Genomic DNA, 27,295 nt, shown 5'->3' with positions numbered 1-27,295 from the left:
TCAAGGATATCTTTTTCTCCTGTTTTCATTTCACCTTTATCATCTCTAATTCCTTTTACAGCACTCTTTCCTCCATTCCTAAGCTTCAACAACCTCCAGAATATTTTGCCACCTTCTTGATATTTATTTTCTATATTCTTGCCAAAGTCCTCCCATGACTTTTGTTTAGCTAGTTTTACACACTGTTTAGCTTTCTTACATTTGTCTCTGTATTCTGTAAGAGTAAAAGCTGACTTATTTGCCAGGAACTTTTGATATGCTTTCTTCTTTTCCTTCACTGCCTCTTTAACTTCCTGTGTCCACCAGGGAGTTCTGATTTTTTTATCCTTGCACACAACCTCACCACATGCCTCTCTGGCAGAATCAATCAATGTTTCCTTCAGAGTTTGCCACTGAATCTCCAAGGTTTGATTCCTGTTCTCAAACTCTTTCATTTTCTCTTCAATAATATTTCTGTATTTTAGTCTACAGTTCACATCTGAGAGCTGCTCAACTTTTATTCGCTTTAAAACTTTCTTACATGTTATTCTTTTCAATATGAAATTCAATTTTATCCTGCTCAAGACTAAATAGTGATCACTTCCAATTTCAAATCCTCTGTACACTCTGGTGTCCTGCACCAGGGAGAAAACATCACTATCAACAATAACATAGTCAATGAGACTTTTCTTATTCCTAGCCTCTTCTCTCCATGTGAATTTGTGCACATTTTTATGTTGGAACATGGTGTTAGTAATAACCAGTCCATGTCCTGAGCAGAAATCCAACAGATATTTGCCATTATTATTAGCTTTGCTCTTTTCTCCAAATTTTCCCAAAATATTTTTGTATGTCTCACAATCATTTCCTACTCTACTATTTAGATCCCCAACAAGGACCAACTTTTCCTTTTTCATTGTGTTAGTTGCTTTTTCTAAAGCCTCAAAAAACTTCTCCACTTCTACCTTAGTAGAACCTTCTGTGGGACCATAGGCACAAATAAGTCTCATTGTCCAGTTCCCCATTCTCATATTTGCCCACATTACCCTACTTGAGACTGACTGCCATTCAAGAAGATTAGCCTCGTATTTTGTGTTGAATACTATGGCTACTCCTTCTTTTCCTTGATTGTCATTGCCTGAATATAACATTTTGTATTTATTGCTCAAAAAGATCTCACCAGTTTTGGTCTTTTTTGTTTCAGTCACCCCTATTATGTCGATCTGGTACTTATCTAATTCCTCAGCTAGCTCCATTTCTTTGCCATTCAGGCTTCTTACGTTGATAGTACCGATCTTTAACTCTGGTGATGTTGAGTTGGGGTTTGTTTTCAGATTTGTTCCAGTAGCTGACTTTTCGCTGTTCGCCCTGGTTCCCTGGCGAAAACAATGGGGGCCTTGTTTAACCAGGCGACGCCCCAGCTGGCATGAAATTTTGTCATGTTGTACCATCATTTTTTATTTTGGTTTAACCAATAAGAATACAATTTGGTCTGCTAAATCCCTGCCAGCCCATCCTCGTTCGTTCAGTATCAAAGTAGATACCCAACAGGGTGCACCACGAGAAGGTGAGGATTGGACATTAGGTCAGAAGCCCTGGTCTCGTCTCAGTTATACAGCTTTGACCCTTAAGCACCCCTGTTATGCAGTTTACATAATATTTATAATTTAAACTTCCTAGAAAATTCCTGAAAAAAAAAAAAAAACAGTTATTGTTATCGGTAAGATTTATGCTTTCTTTTCTGCAGTGTAATGATTACACTGTTGTATTATTTAAATACAGAAGCCAACTTTTAGTTAGTTTCTGCAGTCATCAGCCATTGGCAATCCACTGCAGGATGAAGGCCTTTCTGAGATTACTCCAAAACTGTCTGTCCATTGCTCTCCTTTCCCATGTCACCCCTGAATCTGTGTATGTCCAGCCTATTGCCACTTCAAATGTTTCACTCTTCATATTATGTCAGAGACTTTGGTTTGATTTCTTATCCACTTATTCCTTTTGTGATCTTGTCTTGTGATACAATGCATACTTCTTTCCATACTAAACTGTGTTCTTAATTTTTGAATTTCCTTTGCCTTTAGTGTGTGTTTCACAGCCATATGCCAATATCGGAAGAATACATTGGTTAAAAACTTTTCTCTTCAGGCATAATCGTAGTTGGCTTTTGAATATTGAATGTAATTTCCTGAATGCCTTCCACCCAAGCATAGGTCGTCTTTTAATTTTGTCCATGATAATTAAATTTAATTTAGTTGCCTCCGTAGTGCAATTGGAAGAACAACGGTACATTGCGCCCTTCAATTGGAATAGGCCTAAGTTTGATTCTCGTTGCGATGGGAGGAATCTTTGAATCTTTATCTGGACAATTTCAATCGAAGGTGAGTTAGCCGATCTCATACAGAGGTAGCAGGGTTTTTTCTCCCGCATACAGACAGATCGGCCCTTCAGAACACACGCAATTTACAGACAAAAAATACTAGTTGTAGTGGGCGATAGATGGCGTTGATGGAGATGATTCGTAGTAGAAGTTCGATGTAGTGGTTGAGACAGTTGTAGGTATCGAACTCCTTGGAGGTGTCAGGAATAATAATAATAATAATAATTTTTCATTGATATCTGTTGTCCTAAGTATAGGTAATGATCTACTTGTTTAATTTCATCATTATTGATTTTTATTATTGCTGGTTGGACATAGCTATTGAACATAACTTGGGTCTTCTTTAGGTTTATTTTTAGGCTATAATTTTTAGACTTTTATAATTTGGAGTTCATGAATACGAGTCTGTAATTCATGCACAGTTTAAGTAAAAATAACTATGTTATCTGCCAAGCATATATGTCTTTAAATAACTTCCATTTATCTTCAGACCTTTCCTTTCCCATTCAAGAAGTTTGAATATTTCTTCTATGCATGCTGTGAATAATTTTGGAGATTTTGTGTCACCTTGTCTTATACCTCTCTGTATTTCCACACCAGAGATGTTTCCATTGAAAGGAATTGCTGCTATGGTATTGGTGTATGCTGATTTGATGGTCCTGACGTGTGGTTACGCCACTTGTTGGTTTTGTAATGCTTTAAGAATTGCACAAGCTTTTACTGAATCAAAGGCTTTCTCATAATCAATAAAACCAAGACATAATGGTAGCTGATATTCATTACACCATTCGATAATCTGTTGTACAACTTGAATATGGTCCATTGTACTAAAACTACTTCAAAAGCCTGCCTGTTCTTTTGGTTGTGCCAGGTCTAGAGTTGTGCAAAGCCTGAATCAAGACTTTTATAAACACTTTGTAAACCTCTGATAGTAGACTGATGAGTTGGTAGTTCATCAAGTCTTCTACTTCACCTTTTTTATGTATCAGAATTAGGGTAGCCTCCTTCCATGTTCTTGGTACTTCGTTTTTCTTTATACATGAGGTAAATATTTTTGCTCAGATTTTGTAGATCATTTTCCCACCTGCTTTTAGAAGTTCTTTTCCATTTTCCAGCACTGGAAAGTTCTTTAAAAGTTCTTTTCCAACTTTTCCATTTTGCAAGCTTTGGATGCTTCACAACTTTTGGTAGAATCTGCGGTACTTCAGCAATTTTGTAGTTGTTGTCATCTTCTTCATTTAGTTTGTCATCCTGATATAATACAGAGTAAAATTCCTCAATTCTTTTTGCTATGGCATCTCTGGTTATGGTCCCATCTTGTAGTTTGACTGCAACCATCTGTTTATTATTGTTCATCAATTGCTATTTGGTGTTTTTGAGGCTACGGTTGTTTTCGATTGTTTGTATGAACTTACAATTGAATATTCATATTTCTTCCATGATATGTTTTCTAATCGTTTTGCACAATTCATTGTATTCAATTTTATTCTGTCAGCTATCAGCTAACGCCTTTTTATTCCCGTATATACGGGAGTAGGCGAGGCCATTTAGTCCTATCTAACTTTTGGAGACTGAGTGGACAGTTCAATCTCCACTGGTACCCAATCAGAGACAGATGGCCCAAGGCTATCACTAATTAAGCGGTACGCAGTGAAGAGAGATGGCTCAAATGTGCCGCCATCTCGTGGTCCCTAACCTTAACACAATATATTTAATGTCTGAAATAATGTGGGTTCTACGGTCGATTTTCTTGAGTTTATCATCATCATCATCATCAAATTCCTGCCATGTACCCTCAAGGGGTGTACAGGATATGACAGTACTACATGAAAAAATTACATCATTACTAACTTCCTATCTACAATTTTCCTCCAAATCAGTCTGTTACTTGTCAAGACTCCAACATTATCAGATCTTATATTTCTATCGTCTAAGGCACTTTGTACCGTATCAATCCACCTATATCTTGGTCTTCCTCTGGGTCGTTTTCCTGCCAACCTGGCAGAGAACACTTGTTTTGCTAATCTTTCCTCTCCCATTCTATTTAAGTGACCATACCATCTGAGATTAGCTCTGCTAACGCATTCCTGGATGCTGACAATGTCAAGTTCTTTCCTAATATCCTCATTTTTAATATGATATTGCCATTGATGCCATCTGTTCACGCCTCTAATCTTTCTCAGGACTCTCATATCTGCGGTCTCTAGTCTTTGGTCAAGTGTTTTACTTCTGACCCAGCTCTCAGATCCATAAGTTAAAATTGGTTTGAACACAGTCTTGTATACAGCTAATTTAGTGTTCCGACTAATTTCTTTCTTATTCCATATGAATTTATTCAATTGACTTCCCACGATACCAGCTTTGCTGATTCTGTTGTCTATTTCTATATTTAGTTTACCATCTTCAGTAAAAATTGTGCCTAAGTAGCTGAAATGTTTTACTTGTTCCACAGGTTCTCCATTCACAACACAGTTGACATTTTCAATGATTCTGCCTATTTTCATTGTCTTTGTCTTTTTATTGCTGACCTTCATACCATATCTATTACAACAGCTATTCAATTTAGTCAGAGAATCTTGCAGACTTGTAGCGGATTTATTTAGAAGTATAACATCATCCGCATAAAGCAAAGAGCTGACATTAACATCTCCAATTTTGATATCAGGTTTAATACTACATTCCTTCATAATGTGATCCATATAGATAATGAATAACAGGGGGGATAATGTACATCCTTGTCTCACACCAGATTTAACATTAAACCATCTTCCTGTACTTCCTTCAATTCTAACTGCTGACTCACAACTCAAATAAAGACTAAGTATTGCTTGATATAATGCCCCATTGACACCATATAACTGCAGCGTATTGAATAGCTTCTTCGCACCTTGTCATATGCCTTTTCCAAATCGACAAAACTGAAATACAGATCTTTGTTATATTCCCATGCTTTCTCGACTATTTGTCGTAAAGTGAAGATCTGATCCTGACAGCCTCTATTTGGCCTGAATCCAGCTTGTTCTTCACCAAGCTTTTCTTCCACAATTCTTCTCAACCGTTTCTCAAGTATACTTGCACAGATCTTGCCAGGAACACTCAGTAGGGAAATACCTCTGTAATTCTCACATTCAGTTTTATTTCCCTTTTTATATATGGGTACTATGAGAGCTCTACTCCAATCATTGGGAATTCGTCCCTCTGTCCAGGCTTTCTGAACTATGCAGTGCAGCCACTGTAAGACTCTTATACCACCATACTTCAGCATTTCTGGTCGAATATCATCTACTCCTGCTGCCTTTCCACATTTCAAGCCTTTGATGGCTTTTTCTACTTCAAGTATGGATATGTATTCCTGACTGCATGCCTGGTCAGTGTTTTTTATCACTGTGCTGTCATCACTGCTTGTTTCATACTACAGTTTTAATACTACATTCCTTCATAATGTGATCCATATAGATAATGAATAACAGGGGGGATAATGTACATCCTTGTCTCACACCAGATTTAACATTAAACCATCTTCCTGTACTTCCTTCAATTCTAACTGCTGACTCACAACTCAAATAAAGACTAAGTATTGCTTGATATAATGCCCCATTGACACCATATAACTGCAGCGTATTGAATAGCTTCTTCGCACCTTGTCATATGCCTTTTCCAAATCGACAAAACTGAAATACAGATCTTTGTTATATTCCCATGCTTTCTCGACTATTTGTCGTAAAGTGAAGATCTGATCCTGACAGCCTCTATTTGGCCTGAATCCAGCTTGTTCTTCACCAAGCTTTTCTTCCACAATTCTTCTCAACCGTTTCTCAAGTATACTTGCATAGATCTTGCCAGGAACACTCAGTAGGGAAATACCTCTGTAATTCTCACATTCAGTTTTATTTCCCTTTTTATATATGGGTACTATGAGAGCTCTACTCCAATCATTGGGAATTCGTCCCTCTGTCCAGGCTTTCTGAACTATGCAGTGCAGCCACTGTAAGACTCTTATACCACCATACTTCAGCATTTCTGGTCGAATATCATCTACTCCTGCTGCCTTTCCACATTTCAAGCCTTTGATGGCTTTTTCTACTTCAAGTATGGATATGTATTCCTGACTGCATGCCTGGTCAGTGTTTTTTATCACTGTGCTGTCATCACTGCTTGTTTCATACTACAGTTTTAATACTACATTCCTTCATAATGTGATCCATATAGATAATGAATAACAGGGGGGATAATGTACATCCTTGTCTCACACCAGATTTAACATTAAACCATCTTCCTGTACTTCCTTCAATTCTAACTGCTGACTCACAACTCAAATAAAGACTAAGTATTGCTTGATATAATGCCCCATTGACACCATATAACTGCAGCGTATTGAATAGCTTCTTCGCACCTTGTCATATGCCTTTTCCAAATCGACAAAACTGAAATACAGATCTTTGTTATATTCCCATGCTTTCTCGACTATTTGTCGTAAAGTGAAGATCTGATCCTGACAGCCTCTATTTGGCCTGAATCCAGCTTGTTCTTCACCAAGCTTTTCTTCCACAATTCTTCTCAACCGTTTCTCAAGTATACTTGCATAGATCTTGCCAGGAACACTCAGTAGGGAAATACCTCTGTAATTCTCACATTCAGTTTTATTTCCCTTTTTATATATGGGTACTATGAGAGCTCTACTCCAATCATTGGGAATTCGTCCCTCTGTCCAGGCTTTCTGAACTATGCAGTGCAGCCACTGTAAGACTCTTATACCACCATACTTCAGCATTTCTGGTCGAATATCATCTACTCCTGCTGCCTTTCCACATTTCAAGCCTTTGATGGCTTTTTCTACTTCAAGTATGGATATGTATTCCTGACTGCATGCCTGGTCAGTGTTTTTTATCACTGTGCTGTCATCACTGCTTGTTTCATTTAGCAGTTTTTCAAAGTAATTACTCCATACTTCAAGGATATCTTTTTCTCCTGTTTTCATTTCACCTTTATCATCTCTAATTCCTTTTACAGCACTCTTTCCTCCATTCCTAAGCTTCTTCAACAACCTCCAGAATATTTTGCCACCTTCTTGATATTTATTTTCTATATTCTTGCCAAAGTCCTCCCATGACTTTTGTTTAGCTAGTTTTACACACTGTTTAGCTTTCTTACATTTGTCTCTGTATTCTGTAAGAGTAACAGCTGCCTTATTTGCCAGGAACTTTTGATATGCTTTCTTCTTTTCCTTCACTGCCTCTTTAACTTCCTGTGTCCACCAGGGAGTTCTGATTTTTTTATCCTTGCACACAACCTCACCACATGCCTCTCTGGCAGAATCAATCAATGTTTCCTTCAGAGTTTGCCACTGAATCTCCAAGGTTTGATTCCTGTTCTCAAACTCTTTCATTTTCTTTTCAATAATGTTTCTGTATTTTAGTCTACAGTTCACATCTGAGAGCTGCTCAACTTTTATTCGCTTTAAAACTTTCTTACATGTTATTCTTTTCAATATGAAATTCAATTTTATCCTGCTCAAGACTAAATAGTGATCACTTCCAATTTCAAATCCTCTGTACACTCTGGTGTCCTGCACCAGGGAGAAAACATCACTATCAACAATAACATAGTCAATGAGACTTTTCTTATTCCTAGCCTCTTCTCTCCATGTGAATTTGTGCAGATTTTTATGTTGGAACATGGTGTTAGTAATAACCAGTCCATGTCCTGAGCAGAAATCCAACAGATATTTGCCATTATTATTAGCTTTGCTCTTTTCTCCAAATTTTCCCAAAATAATCGCTCAGGTTTCCCTTCATAGGTCGTGATAATCTTTCGCCTTTTCTTGAGTTTACAGGACAAAAAACCCGAGTTTCCGGGAGGAAAACCTGCTTGCCCGTGCCAGAGATCGACTAACTCGGGAACCGGTCGAAAAAAGGCTTAGAAAAATTTCCTCTAGTCGCCGACTAGACTCGAAACCAAGACTTCCTTCGTGCGGCCAAGCGCAGTGGTGTGCAAACGCCACATCCACTGAGCTACACAGGCCTGTAGGTTATTTAATTGTTTCGTTTCTCTTTGTTTCTTCATAAGCTGTTTTGTTTCTTCAGAAATTTTGTCTTGTTTTTGTTCTGTGGTACCAGCTATTTCAAGTGAGCATTGTAAAACGTTTTGGGTAATGTCATTACTTTCTGATGGATCAGCATTGTCATCTATAATCAGAGTTTTAAATCTGTTATTTAGTTCATGTTGGAATATATGTTTTTTAATGTTGAATTTGTGTACATCTATGTTTTACTTTGATCTTTGAAACATTTTCTTTTTGGAGTTTATTTGAATCTTACTGCATACCATACGATGATCACTTCTAATGTTGAAGGTGTTTATAATAACAGGAGCCATCTTGAAAGATGATTTTCTTATTGCTGAAGATAAAATTTCACTAGATTTTCCATTTGGAGTTTTCCATGTACTTCCTATGTGTTTTTTTCTTGAAAAAAAAAAGAATTCGTGATGTACAGATTTTCTTTTTCTGCAAATTCTATTAACCTTTCTCCTCTATTATCACTCATGTCATATCCAAAATCTAACATTGAGCTTTCATCTAATTGTTGTATATTAATTCTAGCATTAGTCTCCCATTACAATTCTGAAATGATATTTTCCTTTATTGTAAAGTTGGGATACATCATGATAGAAGTCTTCAGTTTCTTCATCAGTATGACTGGTGCATACACTTGGATGATCTTAAGAATGTATCTTTTTGAGATTTGAACAACAACAATAATTGCTATTCGATCAGATATACTGTCACATTTTATTATGTTGATTCTTCAATTTTTTTGTTAATCATGAATCCAACTCTACTGATTCTTTCCTTATCTTGGTCTCTATAGTATAGTATGTCTCCTTTTTTTAATTTAATGAATTTCTTTACCATTAAGTCTAGCTTCACACAGTCCGAAATGTCCCATTTTAGTCGCTTTAGCAGTTCAGTTAGCCATGCTTCACTGCTCTGAGTCCTACAGTTTAAAGTTGCAAGGTCTAGTTTCCAATGGCATGATCTAGGGATTCTTACCCAGGGAATCTTAACACCCTCTGCCATAGGTAGTAACAGTCTGGCCTCCGGGGAATGAGGGTCATTTTATTTCTGTTTGATTCATCTTGGAAGAATAGGCCATAACTAACTACACTGTCCCAATGTGGGTTGGTAAATGGCAATATTTTCACCTGGGATCGCCAATCCCAGACTACTGGTCCATGGCTCTTTATTCAATATATTCAGAGCTGCCCTCTCATCCAATGAATGGTAGTTAGAGTCCCGTCCCCCCCATCTGCCACCTAGGAGACATGCTCAGGAGCCCAAGGCAGCCAGATATATTGCTCATTTAATTGTTTTGAAAATTTTCTGTCTTTTGAATTTTAGTGATTTTTATCACTTGTTGGTATGAGTACCTTTTGTTGGGAAACAAAAGTTCCTTCTTCTGGTAGAGTGGTAAGAGGGAAATATGATTCCCCTGGATAAGGGAACTGCAAGACAGAAGTAGTGTAAAACTCTATGTAATTTTTGCTAAATCTATATAATGTAAATAACCCTATGGGAATTGATTGTATTTACACTAAAGTTTTTAGAATGTCTAAACTAAAGACGTGTTTTAACTAAAGTTTCTAGAATGTCAAAAACAAAGGCAATGCCTTGCCATCGGAACTTTGTATAACGTATAATAGCTATGTATAAGAGCACAAGAAAGTTGTTTACAAGCTCTGTGCATGAACACTTTCAAAGCTAGTATCAAAAAGGTCCGCTAGTTTCAGAGAAGTTTCTGCTGCCCTACAGGACAAGGAAAAAAGAGCGCACGGAGGAGAAGAAAGAACGGGCCGGCCTTAAAAAAAGGTGCAAGGAGAACTGTCGATTTCTTCGGGGTTTACAACTCTTGGTGAAAGGTCCCGAGAAGGCAAAAATAAAAGAGGACTGAGCCGAATATTGTGAGCAGCTTCAGGCAGAGAACTGGTGGGGAGTTTTCAGCAGAGAACCAGAGGCAATCAAGAGGAGGTGAGGTCCAGTTGCTGACAGAAGGAGAGGCGAGATCCAGTTACCGAAGCAGGAGAGGTGAAGCGCTGTTACCGAAGAGAGCCAGAGGCAGTTGGCGGGGAACCAGGAGCATACTGACCCAGAGAAATAGACTTTACAGCTAACTCATGCCAGAGGAAAAAATTGAGAAGTCAACCGAAGCCAAAAGCCACAGAACGATCTTCAAGCCTGTATGCTGAAACTTCTTGCCTGAGCTTTTGAGTACCGGGGAAATTGCAGTCCAGGAACCGCTAATACACCGATGAAATGGCCCCTGAAGCAAGGCCTGAGATGAAGGAAAATCCATAGAGAATTTGATGCAGGACTTTTGGAAGGTGTCATGACAAAGAGCCTCCGTAAGTGTGTCCAACCTTTAATGTACATTCTTTTTGTAATCTAGAAGATATGTCATAGATGGACTGATAAGAAATAGTAAATAAGAAATATCTATAAGAGAATCCTCTGAATTATTAACTGGAATGTAAATTGTAAGATAACTTGCCATAGCTAGCTAATCTCTAGAGTCCTCTGAATTGTTGTTAACTGGAATATAAATTGTAAATAACTTGCCATAGCTAGCTAATCTCTTTATGAGTAAATTAGTCTTGCTTGATTTTTTTAGCAGAGAAGTAACAGAGTAAATATATTGTTTAGTCATTTAATATTGAAAGGAGAAAGTTTGTTTCTTTATACCAAAAGGATAGGTAGAGAGAGAAGAGTGACCTCCCTATCGCTTATTTAATGTACTTTATTTTAAAATGTAAATAAATGTGTTTTAATTATATGTCAATAGAGTGCCGCCTGATTGTTTATTTTACAATTCACTGTTCCTAAAAAAAATATCGGACTTGTGAGCGGGAAACCAAATGAGATAGCCGAAACGTATAGTTAAGTGCAAATAGACCACGACTGTTTGTGTAAATTTTTACTGAAGAAATTTGTGTTAGAGAAAGAGAGAGAGAAATCAACCGGATGTATTACCGAGTTTTATGCCAATTTAAAGGTATTAGTGGCGCAGTCTCAATAAAAATAAATTTTCTAGTATCCGTAGGCATAAGACTCGTAGTGCGAAAGGTAGATAAACACAGTAAGCAATAGTAAGCAAAGAAAGATTACGAGAGAGAAAGCGTGCACTGCTAATTAGAATAATGGTATTTCAAAGGCACAGTAACTAAGCAGGCTTTATAAATAACAAGAAATAGTAGCACACAGTTTACAGTAGCAAATTATAAGCCGATCAGAATATTAGGAGTGATAGTTAAGGTTTTGGAGAAATTGATAAAAATTAGAATTCAGTTCTGAGTGGAGAGAAATATGATACTTTATAAGGAACAACATGGTTTTGTGAAAGGTAGGTTTACCATTAGTAAGGTACTTTCTGTAATAAAGTAACAGTGGAGTTGGATAAAGGAAATCTTTATTCAGCGATACTGCTTGGACTTTGTAAAGGCATTTGACAAGATTCCACATGAAACTTTGTTGCATAAATTGAAGCAAATAGGAATGGATCTGAAGCTGATGATTTGGATTACAGGGCCGCTAATGAAAGATATCAAAGAGTGGTTTATGGGGGAGTTGAGTCCAGGAGAAGGCAGGTGTACTTCAGGACTCAGTACCTGGGTTTCTGTTTTTTTTAATTTGTACATTAATGATATTGGAAATAATTTGAGAGGAAATATTCACTTATTTGCTGATGATGCAAAATTGGTAAGAGTCAATGAGGGTGATGTAGATATCTTGCAGGATGACTTAAATATGTTGGTGGTATGAGCAGAAGTAAATGGGTGTCAGTTTAACAATGGCTAAGTGTAAGGTGATACACTTTGGGAGGATGAGATCACATGCTGTGTGCTATATTAATGGATTTGAACTGCAAGAAGTTGGCGAGGCAAGGAACATGTGGGATGATTGAGGACAGAACCGAAGTTGAGAGGACATATTGCATAGGTGGTGAACACAGGACATCATATTACACGTGTTGAAGAACATGCTGACAAGCAGGTATAGGGAAGTTGTAGTTCCACTTTATAGGGCATTAATATGCATATAGACTATTTTGCACAGATCTGGTGATGACCAGATCTGTGCACTAATTCCAATTCCAGCACTGACAACATGCAAGGATTGTCGCAGGTCTGTGGAATGTTTCTTATGAGGATAGATTGAAGGTCTGTGAGCTCCAAAAACTAGCTGATAGGCATAATAGAGGATGAGGTATGATAGAAGTATGTACGTTATTAAAGGGGTGTATAGGATTGATATTGATGACTTTGTTCTGTATAGAGCAGGAAGGGAGGAAATGAGGGGTCATCCCTGGAAATTATAAGCGTGTAGTTAACAAGGATGTTAGGATCAGATTTTTTTTGCTTGGAAGTTGGTAAATGTGTGAAATGTGTTGCCAAAAGTGGCAACAGTTCTTCAGTAAATAAGGTTGATAATCCTACTCCAGACAATGAAAAATCCTCTACCAATTAAAGTCAAAGTCTTTGATATTTCAACGATACGTTTCATAGAATAGCACATGGTGCCAATGAGACGAAAGGTAATGGCGTCCAAAAATACGACGCCTTTGTTCAAAAACTTGTGTGGGATGTATGCTTTCCCGAAAGAGGCTGGAGTTTGGATGGAAAATGAGTGGGAGAATGTGCAGAAAGTGTAAGGAAAGTGAGGAATTGAAGTATGTGTCAGGTCGTGAGATCGTTGTGGTTGAAGAAAGCCAGAATGTGAGTGAAAATAGGGGAATTGCGATGTTGTACAATATGGCAATGAGAGCGGAGATCAAAGAGAGAGAGTGAAAGCAACTATACAGAGAGAGAGAGAATGTGGTTTAATGATGAAAAAAATGAGTAATTATTTGTAAGGAGTGAGATTGCTAGGTTATGCGGAGTAATACACAGTGCGCAGCGGCAGTTGGAGCACCTGCAAAACTCTTTCCAGAGTGCCTCGGCTAAAGGAAATAAACAAGTGTTTGAAAGGAAAAATAAGCATAAAAGTGAGAGTTTCAGAAATGAAGGAAAGAGTGTTGCATAGTGACTCGTTATTAAGAGGTGTGATAGATGGGAGTTTAACTAAATCGTACTTGCTGGGTGCAAAATTTAAGGATGTAAGTGAGAGTCTTAGAGCGCAAAAACAGAGGGTGAAAGAATTGATAGTTGTGGCAGGTACGAATGAATTGAAAGGAGATAAATTTTTTATGAGAGAGGACTTGAAAGTATTGTTAAAGGTAGCGAAAGAAAAGAGTGACAGAGTTAGGTGAGTCTGTTGCCGCGGTACAACAGAGAGGAGTTTAGAAGGAGGGCCATAATCGCAAATGACTTTATACACAGATTATGCAGACGGTGTGTTGTGGAATTTGTGGAATGAGTTTGATGGGCGAAAGGATTTAAACAAGATGGATGGCCTGCATTCGAATGGATTTGGTGTGCGGAGACTGGAAAAAAGTGTTGCTGAATGAAGTGAAAATGGATGTGCAGAACCAGGGAAACTAGAACTACCAAGGAGGGGGGGAAGTGGATATGCGGACATCAGTGATACAGTTGAGTGTAAAAATGTATATAATGTACCTGAGCCAGTACTAAGGACAAGTAATCAGAATGGGATAGTTAGAATAACGCATCAAGATAGGGGTGAGACAAAGGGACCTCTGCAGTATACTAATGCCAGGAGTATTAGGAACAAGAAGGAAGAATTTTTGGCCTTGGTTGGCTCTTCCTGACCACAGGTTATTGGCATTAGTGAAACATGGCTGATGGAAGATGATATAGTTAGTGGGATAGAATGTGTAGGTTATGGTGTGTTTAGGAGGGACAGAGAGAATAAAATGGCAGGGGAGTGTTATTGATGATAGCTGATGAACTGCAGCCAAGGAGAATTGAAGTTGTATTGCAGGATAGTGAAAAGAGCTCATTTGAGGTCTCACACCAAATTTGAGGCTATTTGGTGTGAGATTGAGACTGGCAGAACAAAATATGCATTTGGGTGCTGCTATAGACCAGATGATGGAATAGATGGTGGAGATAGTACACATAAACAAATTGATGAAATGAGTGGAAGGAGGGTAATTATTATGGGAGATTTCAACTATGGTAACATTGATTGGAAGGAGGAGAGGACACATGTGAGGAAGGAACTGGATTTTATTCAATTATTAAGGGATAACTATCTGAGACAGCATGTAATTGAAAATACTAGAGGTTTGAGAGTGCTTGACCTGGTAATAGCATCTGAGAATTTGACTGTAATGAATATGACCATGTTGCCACCTATTGGTGAGTGTGATCATAAGGTCTTGACCTGGGAGGTGGCTAAAGGTGTGGAATTTTCGATTAAGACGGTATATGTGGAATTACTGTGCTGGCAAGTACGACAAGCTTAGGAGATTGCTTGGTTCAGTGCCATGGCATGTAAAACTGCAAGGGCTGGATGTCGATAGAGCATGGGAAGTGGTCAAGGAGTATTTACAGGAGGTTATAGCTGATTGTATACCTAGGGTCCGAATAGTAAAACAAGTAGGGGTTAAATGGATGAATAACACCATTAAGCTTGAGCTGCAAAAAAAGAAACAACTGTGGAGAGAATTTAAAGAGAAAGGTGACCTGCAGGCACACGAACGGTATAAAGCACAGGCCAGAAGGGTAACGAGTGTGGTTAAAAAAAAAAGCAAAAGTGGATTACGAAACAAAACTAGCTATGCAAGCAAAAGAGAATCCCAAACAGTTCTTTCAATATGCTGCAAGCAAAAAAAACTGTACACGGCAGAATGATTTTAAGGAATGCCGATGGTAAGGAGGTCACTGAATCAGTCGATATACTGGAATTACTGAGCGAGCACTCTGCAAGAGTATATCATCCAGGTGGTGACATTGAAAGAATGAAGGAACCATTAGTTTATATGGGAATTGTGATGAATGAAGTGGAGGTGGATAGTCTATTACAGAACCTTAATGTGAATATATCTGTGGGATGGATGGTATACCGGCACATGTCTTACATGAAGCAGCTAAAGAATTATCAGTGCCCTTGGCCATGTTCTTTAATCTGAGTCTCGGGTCTGGTTTAGTCCCGAAGGTGTGGAAAGAGGGGAAAATAGTTCCACTGCATAAAGGAGGATCCAAGACTACTGTTGCAAATTACTGACTGATCAGCATATCAGGAGTTGTTGTCAAGCTCTTGGAGAAAGTAGTCAAGGGAAAAATACAGGAATGGATTGATGAAAATGAGATACTGTACTGGAGACAGCATGGCTTTGTGAAGGGTAGATCATGCCTCAGTAACTTGCTTGACAAAATGTAAGGTTATGCATTTTGGGGTGAAAAGATTAGCAGCAGTATACCACATTGGTGGAACTGTACTCCAGGAGATTGATGATGCCAGGGACTTGGGAGTGTTTGTGAATAGGGAGATGAAGTTTAGGGGGCACATTGCAAAAGTGGCAAAATCAGCTCATCAACTCACTTGGTTGTTGAAAAATACTTTGAAGAGCAGAGACAAGCAAGTTATTGTTCCTCTGTGCCGAGCCTTGATAAGACTCCATCTCGACTACTGTGCCCAGATTTGGTCACCTAGGTTTCTTCTTGATGAGGAGGAGGCAGATAGGATACAGAGGTGAGTGACCAAGATGATAGCTGGTCTATGGAATGAACCTTATGAGAACAGGTTGAAGATTTGTGGATTGCAGAAATTGGTTGATAAGCAGAAAAGGGGAGATAGATTAAGACATTCAAATTGCTGTCAGGTTTCTATAGGATTAATTCAGAGGATATTTTTGAGATCAGGACTGGTGGCGGTGGGAGAACTAGGGGGACATTTATGGAAGCTGGATTCTTTACTTTTAGAGTGGTAAATGAGTGGAATAAGCTGCCAGAGTCTGTTGTGGGTGCTATGACAGTGAGTGAGTTCAAGGCAAGGTATGATGGATACTGTGAGAATGTCGAATAGTTGTGTGGACATGATGGCCTCCCTCGATGAGTCTAAAGACTCTGAGTCGCCCATAATAATAATGATAATGAATAGGAGATGCTATTATTATTATAATAATAGTAATTTAAAGGGAAAAAAGTACAATGGAAAAACTTTTATTGGGATTATATTGATCAAGTGTATATAATATAATAAACAACTAAGTTATACCAACTAGTTTCACCAATTAAGTCTGTTGGCATCTTCAGGGCACATAACTGATGTAAGGCACTAAAAAGTAAAAAACTGTTACAAACTAAAATCAACCGATTCCACTTATATTAAACAAAGAACAGAGCGCGTACAATACATTCATAGAGTATGGATGATCTCACTTGTTGTTATTTAGGAACGTTCTATAGTTGGCACTATAATTCAATTCTGGCGAGTTGAAGGATCTGATTAGGGTCTTCCCTTTGTTTAATATAATTGGAATCAGTTGATTTTAGTTTGTAACAGTTTTTTTACTTTTTAGTGCCTTACATCAGTTATGTACCCTGAAGATGCCAACAGACTTAGTTGGTGAAACTAGTTGGTATAACTTAGTTGTTTATTATATACACTTGATCAGTATCCCAATAAAAGTTTTTCCAGAGCTTTTTGGTCCAGAAAATTAAACATTTTTTTAACATGAAAAACAAGTACAATGTTTTCTTTCTTAAGGCAACAACCTTAAGAAAGAAAACATAGTACTTTTACAAGTCATTTCAGTTCTTCAGTGAGTAAGGGTGATAATCCTACTTCAGACAACGAAAAATCCTCTATCAACTAAAGTCACAGTCTTTGGAGCATCTTACTGGAGTCTAAAGCCTTATCGTTGGAGACTCCAACTATCTACATATCTGTTGTACCTTTTCTTGGACCCATTGACAGAGAAAGCTTTTCAGCTGGCTCAGCAACTAATTCTACTCATTCATTACCCTCCAAGCAAAAAATATAATTCTCACACCCGTGCTAATCATACTCTTACTCCGTTTCCAGGAATAACCTCTTGTTCACTGCTTTCTAAAAAATGTTTACATATTTCCCCTGCATCCTACAAAACCACGTCTTTTTAGTTTCTATTAAACTTTAATGTTTCTATCATAGCCCTCTTTTCTGCCTATTAACCAAATTTTGCAACCCATAAATCCTCAGTCATAGAGATCATTCTACAGACCACCCACAACCTTGGTCGCTTGTTCTGCATCCCCTCCACGCTTCCTCATCCCCAAGAAACTCAGTTGCCAGACCAGAGCACAGTAATCCAGATGTGATCCTATCAAGGCCTTATAAAGAAGAATGATAGTCAATCAGTCTCTCTCTCTCTCTGCTCTTGTTTGTGTGTGTTCATCAGTAACCAAGTAATGTTATGAGATGCTTTAATCATTGTGGTATATAGCTTGTAATCTTTTTATCTCAAAATACATAAACCATTTTTCTACATTGAACTAGCAAACATTATCTTTTGCTTCTACTCTCAGCCTATTTAACTCATCCTACAAGCTCTCTACATTGTTTTCATTAACTATTACATTAATATTAAAATTCAGCAAACATTTGAATATTGAATATATTTCCCTTTAAATCATTCCTTATATTATTCCTTATATCCCTTATGATTCCTTAATCATTCCTTATATATTGAATCTTCTTATTGTGCTATCTTCTATCGAAGGTCAGCGACCATCTTGGCGAACAAACTGTGCTCTTGTGCTAATCTGAGCAGTTGTGCACTGCTCTTTCCTGTCCACGTCTTGATGTTGTCAAACCATGATATTCTTTTTCTTCCTCTAGTTCCTTTGCCATCAATTCTTCCTACCAAAATAGTTTATAGAAGTTGGTATTTACTGTTTCTCATGATGTGACCAAGATATGATGTTTTTCGTTTCTTGATTATTTGTACAAGATGTTTAGCTTTGCCAATGGATTTTAAGACATCTTCATTGGTAATTTTTTCTGTCCATGATATCTTTAGCATTCTTCTGTATAGCCACATCTCAAAGGCTTCGATTTTCTTGATGGTTGTCGCCTTCAATGTCCATGTTTCAACTCCATAGAGCAGAATAGACCACACATAGCATTTCAGCATTCGGCATCTGACTTCCATGTTTAGGTCTTTATTGCAGAATAGTGTTCTCATTTTCATGAAGGACTGCCGTGCAACTTCAATCCTTGTCTTTATATCTATTTCTGGATCCCACCGTTCATTAAGCCAGCAACCAAGATATTTATATCTTGACACTTGATCAATATTTTTCCCATTGAGTGTCAGTTTCATTGATGAGGCTGGATGTTTGCTGATGATCATGTATTTTGTCTTGTTGATGTTTATATTTATTCCCATTCTTTGGCTTTCTATGTATACTCTGTCAATGAGTTTTTGGAGATCCATAATATTATCTGCAATCAGCACAGTGTCATCTTCATATCATAGGTTGTTAACAATCTTTCCATTTATTGTGATTCCTTCTGGACATTCTTCCAATGCTTTTTTAAAGATTACCTCTGCATATATGTTGAACAGGGGTGGTGAGAGCACACATCCTTGTCTCACTCCTCTTTTGATGTTAATATCACTGGTGGTAATGTTGTCTAATTGAACGGTAGCTGACTGATTCCAATACAGATTTGTTATTAGTCTTATGTCTTGTTCATCTAGCCTTATTTGTTGAAGGACTTCTATTAAGTTAGTGTGTCTGACTTTGACGAATGATTTTTCAAAATCTATGAAACACATAAAGACAGATTTCTGTTTTTCTATGCATTTTTGTATCAATATTTGGGTACAGAAAAGAAAAGTACCAAAACCATTCCGAAAGCCGAATTGTGTTTCACTTAAAGTTTCTTCACTTTTTCTATAAATGCAATTTTGAATTACTTTCAAAAATATTTTTAATGTTTGGCTCAATAGACTAATAAGTCGGAAGTCACTACAGGAATTCGCTTTGGGTTTCTTTGGGATAGTGATAAATGTAGATTTGAGCCAATCTGATGGAAATTCATCACTTTCATATATTTTATTAAATAGTTTTTCAAGAAGTTTGATGTTATCTGGTTCTATTAATTTTAAAAATTCTGTTTGCACACCATCTGGTCCACTGGCTTTTCCTGTTTTACTTGTTCGTATAGCATTCTCTATTTCTCATTTCATGATTGCTGTCCTTGAATGTTATCTTTTTATATTTATAGGCTTCTGTCTAGTATCATTGAAAAGTTCTGTTACATATTTTATCCAAATCTGTGCTTTATTCTCTTCTTCTAGAACTATTTTTCCATTTTCATCTCTTAGAGACACTATTTGCTTTTTCCTCAGTTTTCCGGAAATTTCGTTGATTTTCTTATACATATTGAAATTATCATGTTTCTTCTGAAGCAGTTCAATTTCAGTACATAAATTTTTCATCCAATTTTCCTTGGCTTCTTTTATTTTTTTCTTGATGATGTTATGTGTTTCTGTATACCTGGCTAGTTCTTTGTTTTTGTACATTCTTCTTGTATCAATAAGAGAAAGAATCTCATCTGTCATCCATTCCTGTTGTTTTATATTATTCACATAACCTACTTCTTCAATACTTGTTGTTACGATGGCATTCTTTAAGCTATTCCAAAGAGATTCCACACTTTTATTTTCTTCTATGTTAATCTGTTGTAATCGCAGGTTAAGCTGTGTCTTGGCACTTTTATTTATGTTCGGGTCTTTCAGTTTTTCTACATCAGTTTTCTTTTTCTTCTTTTGTGATTTTTTAGCTGATTTTAATCTAAGACGTACTTCTGCAACTATGGGATTGTGGTCTGATGAGATATCTGCTCCAGGATAAGTCTTTGCACTCTTTATACTACTGTGGAATCTTTTATTTATCAGTATATAATCAGTTTGATTTCTGACAATGTTATGTTGGTTATCTTGAGGCGATTTCCAAGTGTACAGTCTTCTGGGTGGAAGTTTAAACCAGGTATTTGCTGTTGTTAGATCTTCTTCCTGACAGAACTGGACTAGGCGATCTCCTCTGTCATTTCTGGTGCCTAAGCCATGTTCGCCAACAATTTCTCCATCACCCCCTCTTCCCACTTTTGCATTGAAGTCACCCACCACTATGTTTATATCATGTTTCTTTGTTAGGTTTTTAATCTCTTTTAGGTGTTCATAAAACTCTTCAACATATATTGAATATATTCCCTTTAAATCATTCCTTTTATTATTTATGTACAAATTTTAAACAGCGGTGGTCCAAGCAGGAGCCTTGAAGCACACCACCAGTCACCTTTCTGCTGAATTCTGCTTCTTTATATGCTATTTTTTGGTATCTGTCCATCAGCTGCCCTCATATCCACTCCCATTTGTTCCAGTTTGCATAACATTTGCATGTGGTATTCTGTCAGATACCTTTTGAAAAAGCAGAATCCTCGTGTAACTATTCCTTTTATATAACTCAGCTGTCACTACATAAAAATGTGCATATGATGGAATTTAAATCCTTTCAACCTGTAGTTTATAAAGCGGAGATACTATCCACAGGCTGGTCTGAGTACTGTGAAAGAAATGGGTAAATAGATATTAAGAGTATTCATTTCTGCATAGTACTTAAACTACTTCCTTCCTGTAGCTAGAGCAGGTTATTACTGAACTAGCCAGTGAATTCTCATTTTACTTCTGTGTAATTTTATTTTCACTTCTGGCACAAGTGGTCGACATTTCAGATTATTAAGTGGTTAACATATTTCCTTATTTAATGCTTATATAATTCAAGATAAGAGTACTCTCTCACTTTCCTCCCCTTTTAATTTTTAGTCATTGTCTCTGTACTATTAAAATAAATTAGTTGCTATTAATAATGTGTATAGCACTTTAATAATTAAATTTTTTTTTTTTTTTTCCTTTCAGGTTTTGGTTAGCCATTCTCCACAAAATATATTGTCAAGCAATAGAGTTGTTTGCCCTCTTCTACAATTACTTTCTGCATGTGGAGAATGCTCTCCTGTTGAAGTTGAAAAACGCTTGATTGTCTTGTTGAATACTCTCTGTGTTTGCCTAACTCAGTATCCTGACTTATTGCACATATTCTTTGGAGCAAGTTCAGATCAAGGACCAACCAGGTTAAAGAAAAAAAAGCTATATTTCATGACTGTAAACTTGTATTTTTCATTATTTCTATATGTGGGAAGAGAATAAAAACTTAATTTATGTGTTTGTGCAAAATGGCAGTTAACAATCAAATTGATTAATTTTTTTACCCTAAACAGAGGTCTTACTATAAATTTGAGTATTATATTAAGTAATTGTAAAGCTAAAAAAAAAATCTAAAAATTATGCAAACGTTTGTACTATTTTACCTCCATAAATTAAATATGCCAAGAAATTATATTCTTGGTTTAATCCTTTATCCAAGTGTAACTTGCACCTGAAGTAACTTCAGGACAGGCAACTCATATATAGAAGCTGATGACTTCACATCACTTGCCTTAGTATTTCACAATCCAAAACACATATCCTTATGGACATATATAATGCTATGCATTATGGAAAGGGTCTTTACCCAGGCATGTTTTGACCTTTATTGAGGCCTCATCATTGGGAACCAGACCCAGAAGTGATACCAAGGTTGAAGTAATGAGTAAGTCATGTTTTACCCCCAGTTATCCTTTTTCTTATTTTCTTCTAATTGCATATTTAAATTGTCAAAAAATTGTGCTGCTGAGAATGTAGTCAATGTTTCTGCTTTTCTTTTTGTTTTCATAAACTTAATCCTTTTGTTACTGATTTGCTTACCAAATTGGTTACAGCATTTATTTAATTTGATTGGAGTCTCTTGAAGATTTATTTACAAGGACGACATTATTGTATAAAGTAAAGAACTAAGCTTAAAACTTCCTATTTGAATCAGATATAGAACTTATCAGAAATATCACTTAATTATGTAGTCCATAGCATACAATTACAGGATATATATATACACACACACACACACACACACACACACACCTTGACTTGCACTACTTTGAGGGTCAGCTAGACTTCCAATACGTGCAGGCGCAAACTTCACTTGTTTGTCTGTTTGCTTACTTGGGAAATGGAGTAAAACCAGGTTTAAAATAGCTTGGTATCTTTAACATTTATTATACCCAAGGTAAAATACCTTCTATATATATATATATATTGCTTTGTGTAATGTTCCATTTATCATATACTAATTCAATGTTTTGAAGAATTTCTTTTAGTACCTTATATATGCTATTTTTCTAAATCGACAATGCTTAGTAATACTTATTATTATTGTTCCGGGCAACTCCAAGGAGTCGACAGACTCATCAAGGGAGGCCCTAACATCATGTCAAGAACAACTATTCGACATTGACACAGTATCTATCATACCTTGCCTTGAACTCATTCACGGTCGTAGCACCCACAACAGACTCTGGAAGCTTATTCCACTCATTCACCACTCTCCAAGTAAAAAACCTAGCTCTAACACCCTTGTCAACCACGCTCTTGCCCAGCTTCCATGCATGGTCCCTAGTCCTCCCACCACCAGCCATATTTTCAAAAATATCTTCTGGATCAATCTTGTAGAAACCCTTCAGTAATTTGAATGTCTCAATCATATCACCCCTCCTTCGCCTATCGTCCAATCTCTGCAACCCACAAATCTTCAACCTATTCTCATAAGGTTCATCCCACAGACCTGCTATCATCTTGGTCACTTGTCTCTGGATCCTCCCCATTACGAAGAAACCCTGGTGCCATAACTAGGCACAGTAGTCCAGATGGGGTCTTATCAAGGTTCGATACAGAGGAACAACAACGTGTTTGTCTCTGCATGTTAAAATATTTTTCAGAAGCCAAGTGATTTGATGAGCTGATTTAGTCACTTTTGCAATGTGCCCCCTAAACTTCAATTCCCTATCCACCAACACTCCCAGATACCTGGCCTCATCAATCTCCTGGAGTACAGTTCCACCAATGCAATATACTGCTGCTATTCTTTTCACCCCAAAGTGCATAACCTTACACTTTGGCACATTAAATTGACATCCATTTTTCCTAGCCCTGTCCTCCAAACTATCCAAATCAACCTGTAACATTTTGACATCCTGTGCACTCATAATTGCTCTACCCAACTTTGCATCATCAGCAAACAAGTGAACACTTCCTCTCAAATCCTTTCCTATATCATTAATAAACAAATTGAAAAGCAGTGGTCCAAGAACAGAGCCCTGTGGCACTCCACTAGTCACAAGCCTTCTTTTAGACTCCATTCCCGAATAAACCACTCTCTGGTATCTCTCCTTCAACCACCCTCCTATCCATCTCACCAACCTATATCTATCCCCATCTGCTCCAGTTTACTGATTAGGGTTCTATGTGGTACCCTATCAAAAGCCTTGGCAAGGTCCAGTAGTATTACTGTAAACCCATTACCCCTATCTAGTTCAGCTGTCACTGTGTTATAAAACGTGAGCAAGTTACTGAGGTATGATCTACCCTTCACAAAACCATGTTGTCCCCCATACAATATCCCATTTTCATCTATCCAATCCTGTATTCTTTTCTTGACTAATTTCTCTAAGACCTTGACAATGATTCCTGATATGCTAATCGGTCGGTAATTTACAACAGCAGTCTTGGAACCACCTTTATGCAGTGGAACTATTTTTCCCTCTTTCCACCCCCTCGGTACTAACCCAGACCCGAGACTCAAATTAAACAAAATGACCAAGGGAACTGACAATTCTTTAGCTGCTTCTCGTACAACACGAGCTGGTATACCATCCAATCCCACAGACGTATGGACATTGTGGTTATGCAATAGACTACTCACCTCCACTTCATTTACCACAATTCCCATATAATCTACTGGTATATTCGTTTCTGCAATGTCACCGCCTGAATGATATATTCTTGCAAAGTGCTCACTCAGTATCTCAACTATATCAACTGATTCAGTTACCTCCCTACTATCGGCATTCTTTAAAATCATTCTGCCATGTACATTTTTCCTTTTACTTGCTACGTATCTAAAAAACTGTTTAGGATTCTCTTTAGCCTGCATGGCCAATGTTCTTTCGTAATCCTTTTTTGCTTTTCTTACCACACTCGTTACCCTTCTGGCCTTGTGTTGTTCATGGTGTTATTCATTCATTTAACCCCTAGTTGATTTATTATTCGGACTCTAGGTATACAGTCAGCCATTGCTTCATGCAAACACTTCTTAACTACTTCCCATGCACTATCGACTTCTAGTCCTTGCAGTTGTACATGCCATGGCACTGAACCAATCAAACTCCTAAGCTTGTCATACTTTCCAGCCCGATAATTCCACATGTACCCTGTCTTAATTGAAAATTCTACACCTTTAGCCACCTCCCAAGTCAAGACCCTATGATCACTTTCACCAATTGGTGGCAATGTGGTCATATTTGTTACAGCCAAATCCTCAGATGTAATTACTAGGTCAAGCACTCTCTGACCCCTAGTATTTTCCATTACATGCTGTCGCAGATAGTTATCCCTTAATAACTGCATAATATCCAATTCCTTCCTCCCGTGTGTCCTCTCCTCACTCCAATCAATGCGACCATAGTTGAAATCTCCCATAATAATCACCCTCCTTCCACTCATTTCTTCTATTTGCTTGTGCATACTGTCACCACCATCTTTTCCATCACCTGGTCTATAGCAGCATCCAATTGTATATTTAGTTCTGCTCGCCACAATCTCACACCAAATGGCCTCAAATGTGCTCTTTTCTCTATCCTGCAATTCAACTTCTATTCTCCTTGACTATAGCTCATCAGCTATCATCAACAATACTCCTCTCCCCATTTTATTCTCCCTGTCATTCCTGAACACTATACCCATCACATTCAATCCCACTAGCTATATCATCTATAGTCAGCCATATTTCACTAATACCAATAACCTGTTGTCTGGAATTGCCAACCATGGCCAAAAACTCTTCCTTCTTGTTCCTAATACTCCTAGCATTAGTGTACATGAATTTAAGACCCCCCCCCCCCCCCCCATTAGCCCCAACCCTACCTTGATGCCTTATATTAACTATCCCACTCTGATTTGTTGTTCTTATTTGCTCGGGCATATTATATTCATTCTTACATTCATCTGCCTCCCTAAGGACTGTATATCTACTCCCCCCCCCCCATCTTAATAAATCTAGTTTCCCTGAATTTGCACATCCACCACTAACTATAGTCCCACAATTTCTAGACTGTTTGTTAGTTAAATATCTGGTCTTTGCAACCTTGTTTGGCTTAACCCCAGCTTATTCGTTTTAAAAAATTTCACTTCAGCAGTTTTGTTAGTTTTCTCATTACTGATACATACTAACTTTATGATTTCTATTGACAATTTTGCACTGAAGTAGTCTTAACGGTTGGATCTTATATTTTGGTCTTCTAAGCAATTTTGGTACTGCATTAATCAAATCTTGATCTTGCTGTTCCAGATTAAAAAAATGCCCTCTCCCCCCTCCTGATATCCTGGCATGAGGCACCAATTTTTGTTAATCTTTCTGTGCCATTCTGTTTTTAAGTGGCCAGTGTCGTTACTTTAGCTCTGTTCACACATTTCTTATTGCTTTCTAACATCTGCATTTTTAATTTGATTCTATCATTGTTACGATATACTCACCTTCGTAATTGTTTTGAGAATTGCCATATCTTTATTCTTTAGCCTTTGATTCAGTTGTTTCATTTGTAACCCAGCTCTCGGATGTATAAGTTAATATTGCTTTGTACACTGCTATGTATACAACTATTTTAGTGTTGAGTTATTACAAGTGAGATCATTGGAGTTGGTGTAGGCCAGTGTTTCTCAAACTTCAGATATCTGCGTACCCTTTCTTAAATTTTCATTATTACCAAGTACCCCCTTATCAAATAATTAATAAATAAAGTTTATTTCATTGTAAATGTCTATTTTATTTCAATTTATATGTTCATGTAAACAAAAACCTATTCCAAATTTTGTTTAATAGAACAAAATTTGGAATAGGTTCCTCTTCATTTCCCGTCCATAAAAATCCACAATTCAAGTAATTCATATCATACTTACGAAGATTTTTCATCTTCTTCCTAGTTGTTTCTCTACAGATGTCAGATGACATGCCATTATCAATTTCATTTGATCCAGATGCAATATAAATGTTTTCTTGTTGCTTACAGCTACTTGTATTTTTTATATTGCTCTCTTTTGTGCGTTTTATAAATCCGATCTTTAACGAATGATCCATACTTAAGAATTTAAAAGCTAAAAAAATTACCATATTTACTCGAACATAACTCGCACTTTTTTCCCCCAAAATTAAAGCTAAAATATTGTCGTGTGAGATATATGCAGTGATTTTCGGAAACTAAAGTTTTTGAAAAAAAACTGAAAATCGTATGACTTACCAAGAAGCTACTACTCGCTATTGCTACTTTTGGCATCGAGAACAGTTTCCTTCTGTGCATTTTCAAAGTCATCCACCCAAATAGCTTCATCTTCTTTCCCATTATTTCAAGCAATAATTACTAGTAATTTACAAGACTTGAGATACATTGAGCAGCTATGAAGAGGTGCATATGATTGGTGCGGTATTAAGAAAAGATCGCGTAAACCAAAGACAAATTAGCATTTCAACAATTGAGTCGAAATGCTAATTCTCTTCAACCGAATTCCATAATATCTGAAACACATTCACTATACATTTCTTAGTTTCAACATGTTCACTATGGGGTGGTGTCAAGCAAAACCATATGTTGCAACAGCAACATATGGTTTTGCGTGAGTTTATACAGCAGTTTCTTTGAACTTTGAACCACTTGAACTTTCAAAATTGGTCCGCTAATAGGTAAGCCAGCGGTCCTTTGCACTTTAAACCACAAAAGAAGTGCCTCGTCAACGTCACTTTTATTACACTTTTTAAGTTTTTTTACACTTCAATAAATTGTTTTCAAAA

At 37.2% G+C, this 27,295-nt stretch overlaps 1 protein-coding gene across 5 annotated transcripts in view; it reads left to right on the top strand.

Annotated features, from left to right (window-relative positions):
• LOC150100558 (FHF complex subunit HOOK-interacting protein 1B-like) overlaps positions 1-27,295 on the top strand; it is a 303,141-nt gene that overhangs the window by 88,235 nt on the left and 187,611 nt on the right. For all 5 annotated transcript variants that reach the window (XM_090401613.1, XM_090401614.1, XM_090401612.1 and 2 more), the window contains exon 4: positions 21,223-21,434. In XM_090401613.1, the coding sequence (XP_090257739.1) occupies positions 21,223-21,434 (212 nt within the window). The remainder of the gene's footprint in view (positions 1-21,222; positions 21,435-27,295) is intronic.

Source organism: Typopeltis vanoorti, chromosome 12 (assembly GCF_054136105.1).
Source record: "Typopeltis vanoorti isolate ZY-2024b chromosome 12, IOZ_Tvanoo_1.0, whole genome shotgun sequence".
In the NCBI taxonomy this organism is placed as follows: domain Eukaryota; kingdom Metazoa; phylum Arthropoda; class Arachnida; order Uropygi; family Thelyphonidae; genus Typopeltis; species Typopeltis vanoorti.
This window is presented reverse-complemented; position numbering and strand designations above follow the sequence as displayed.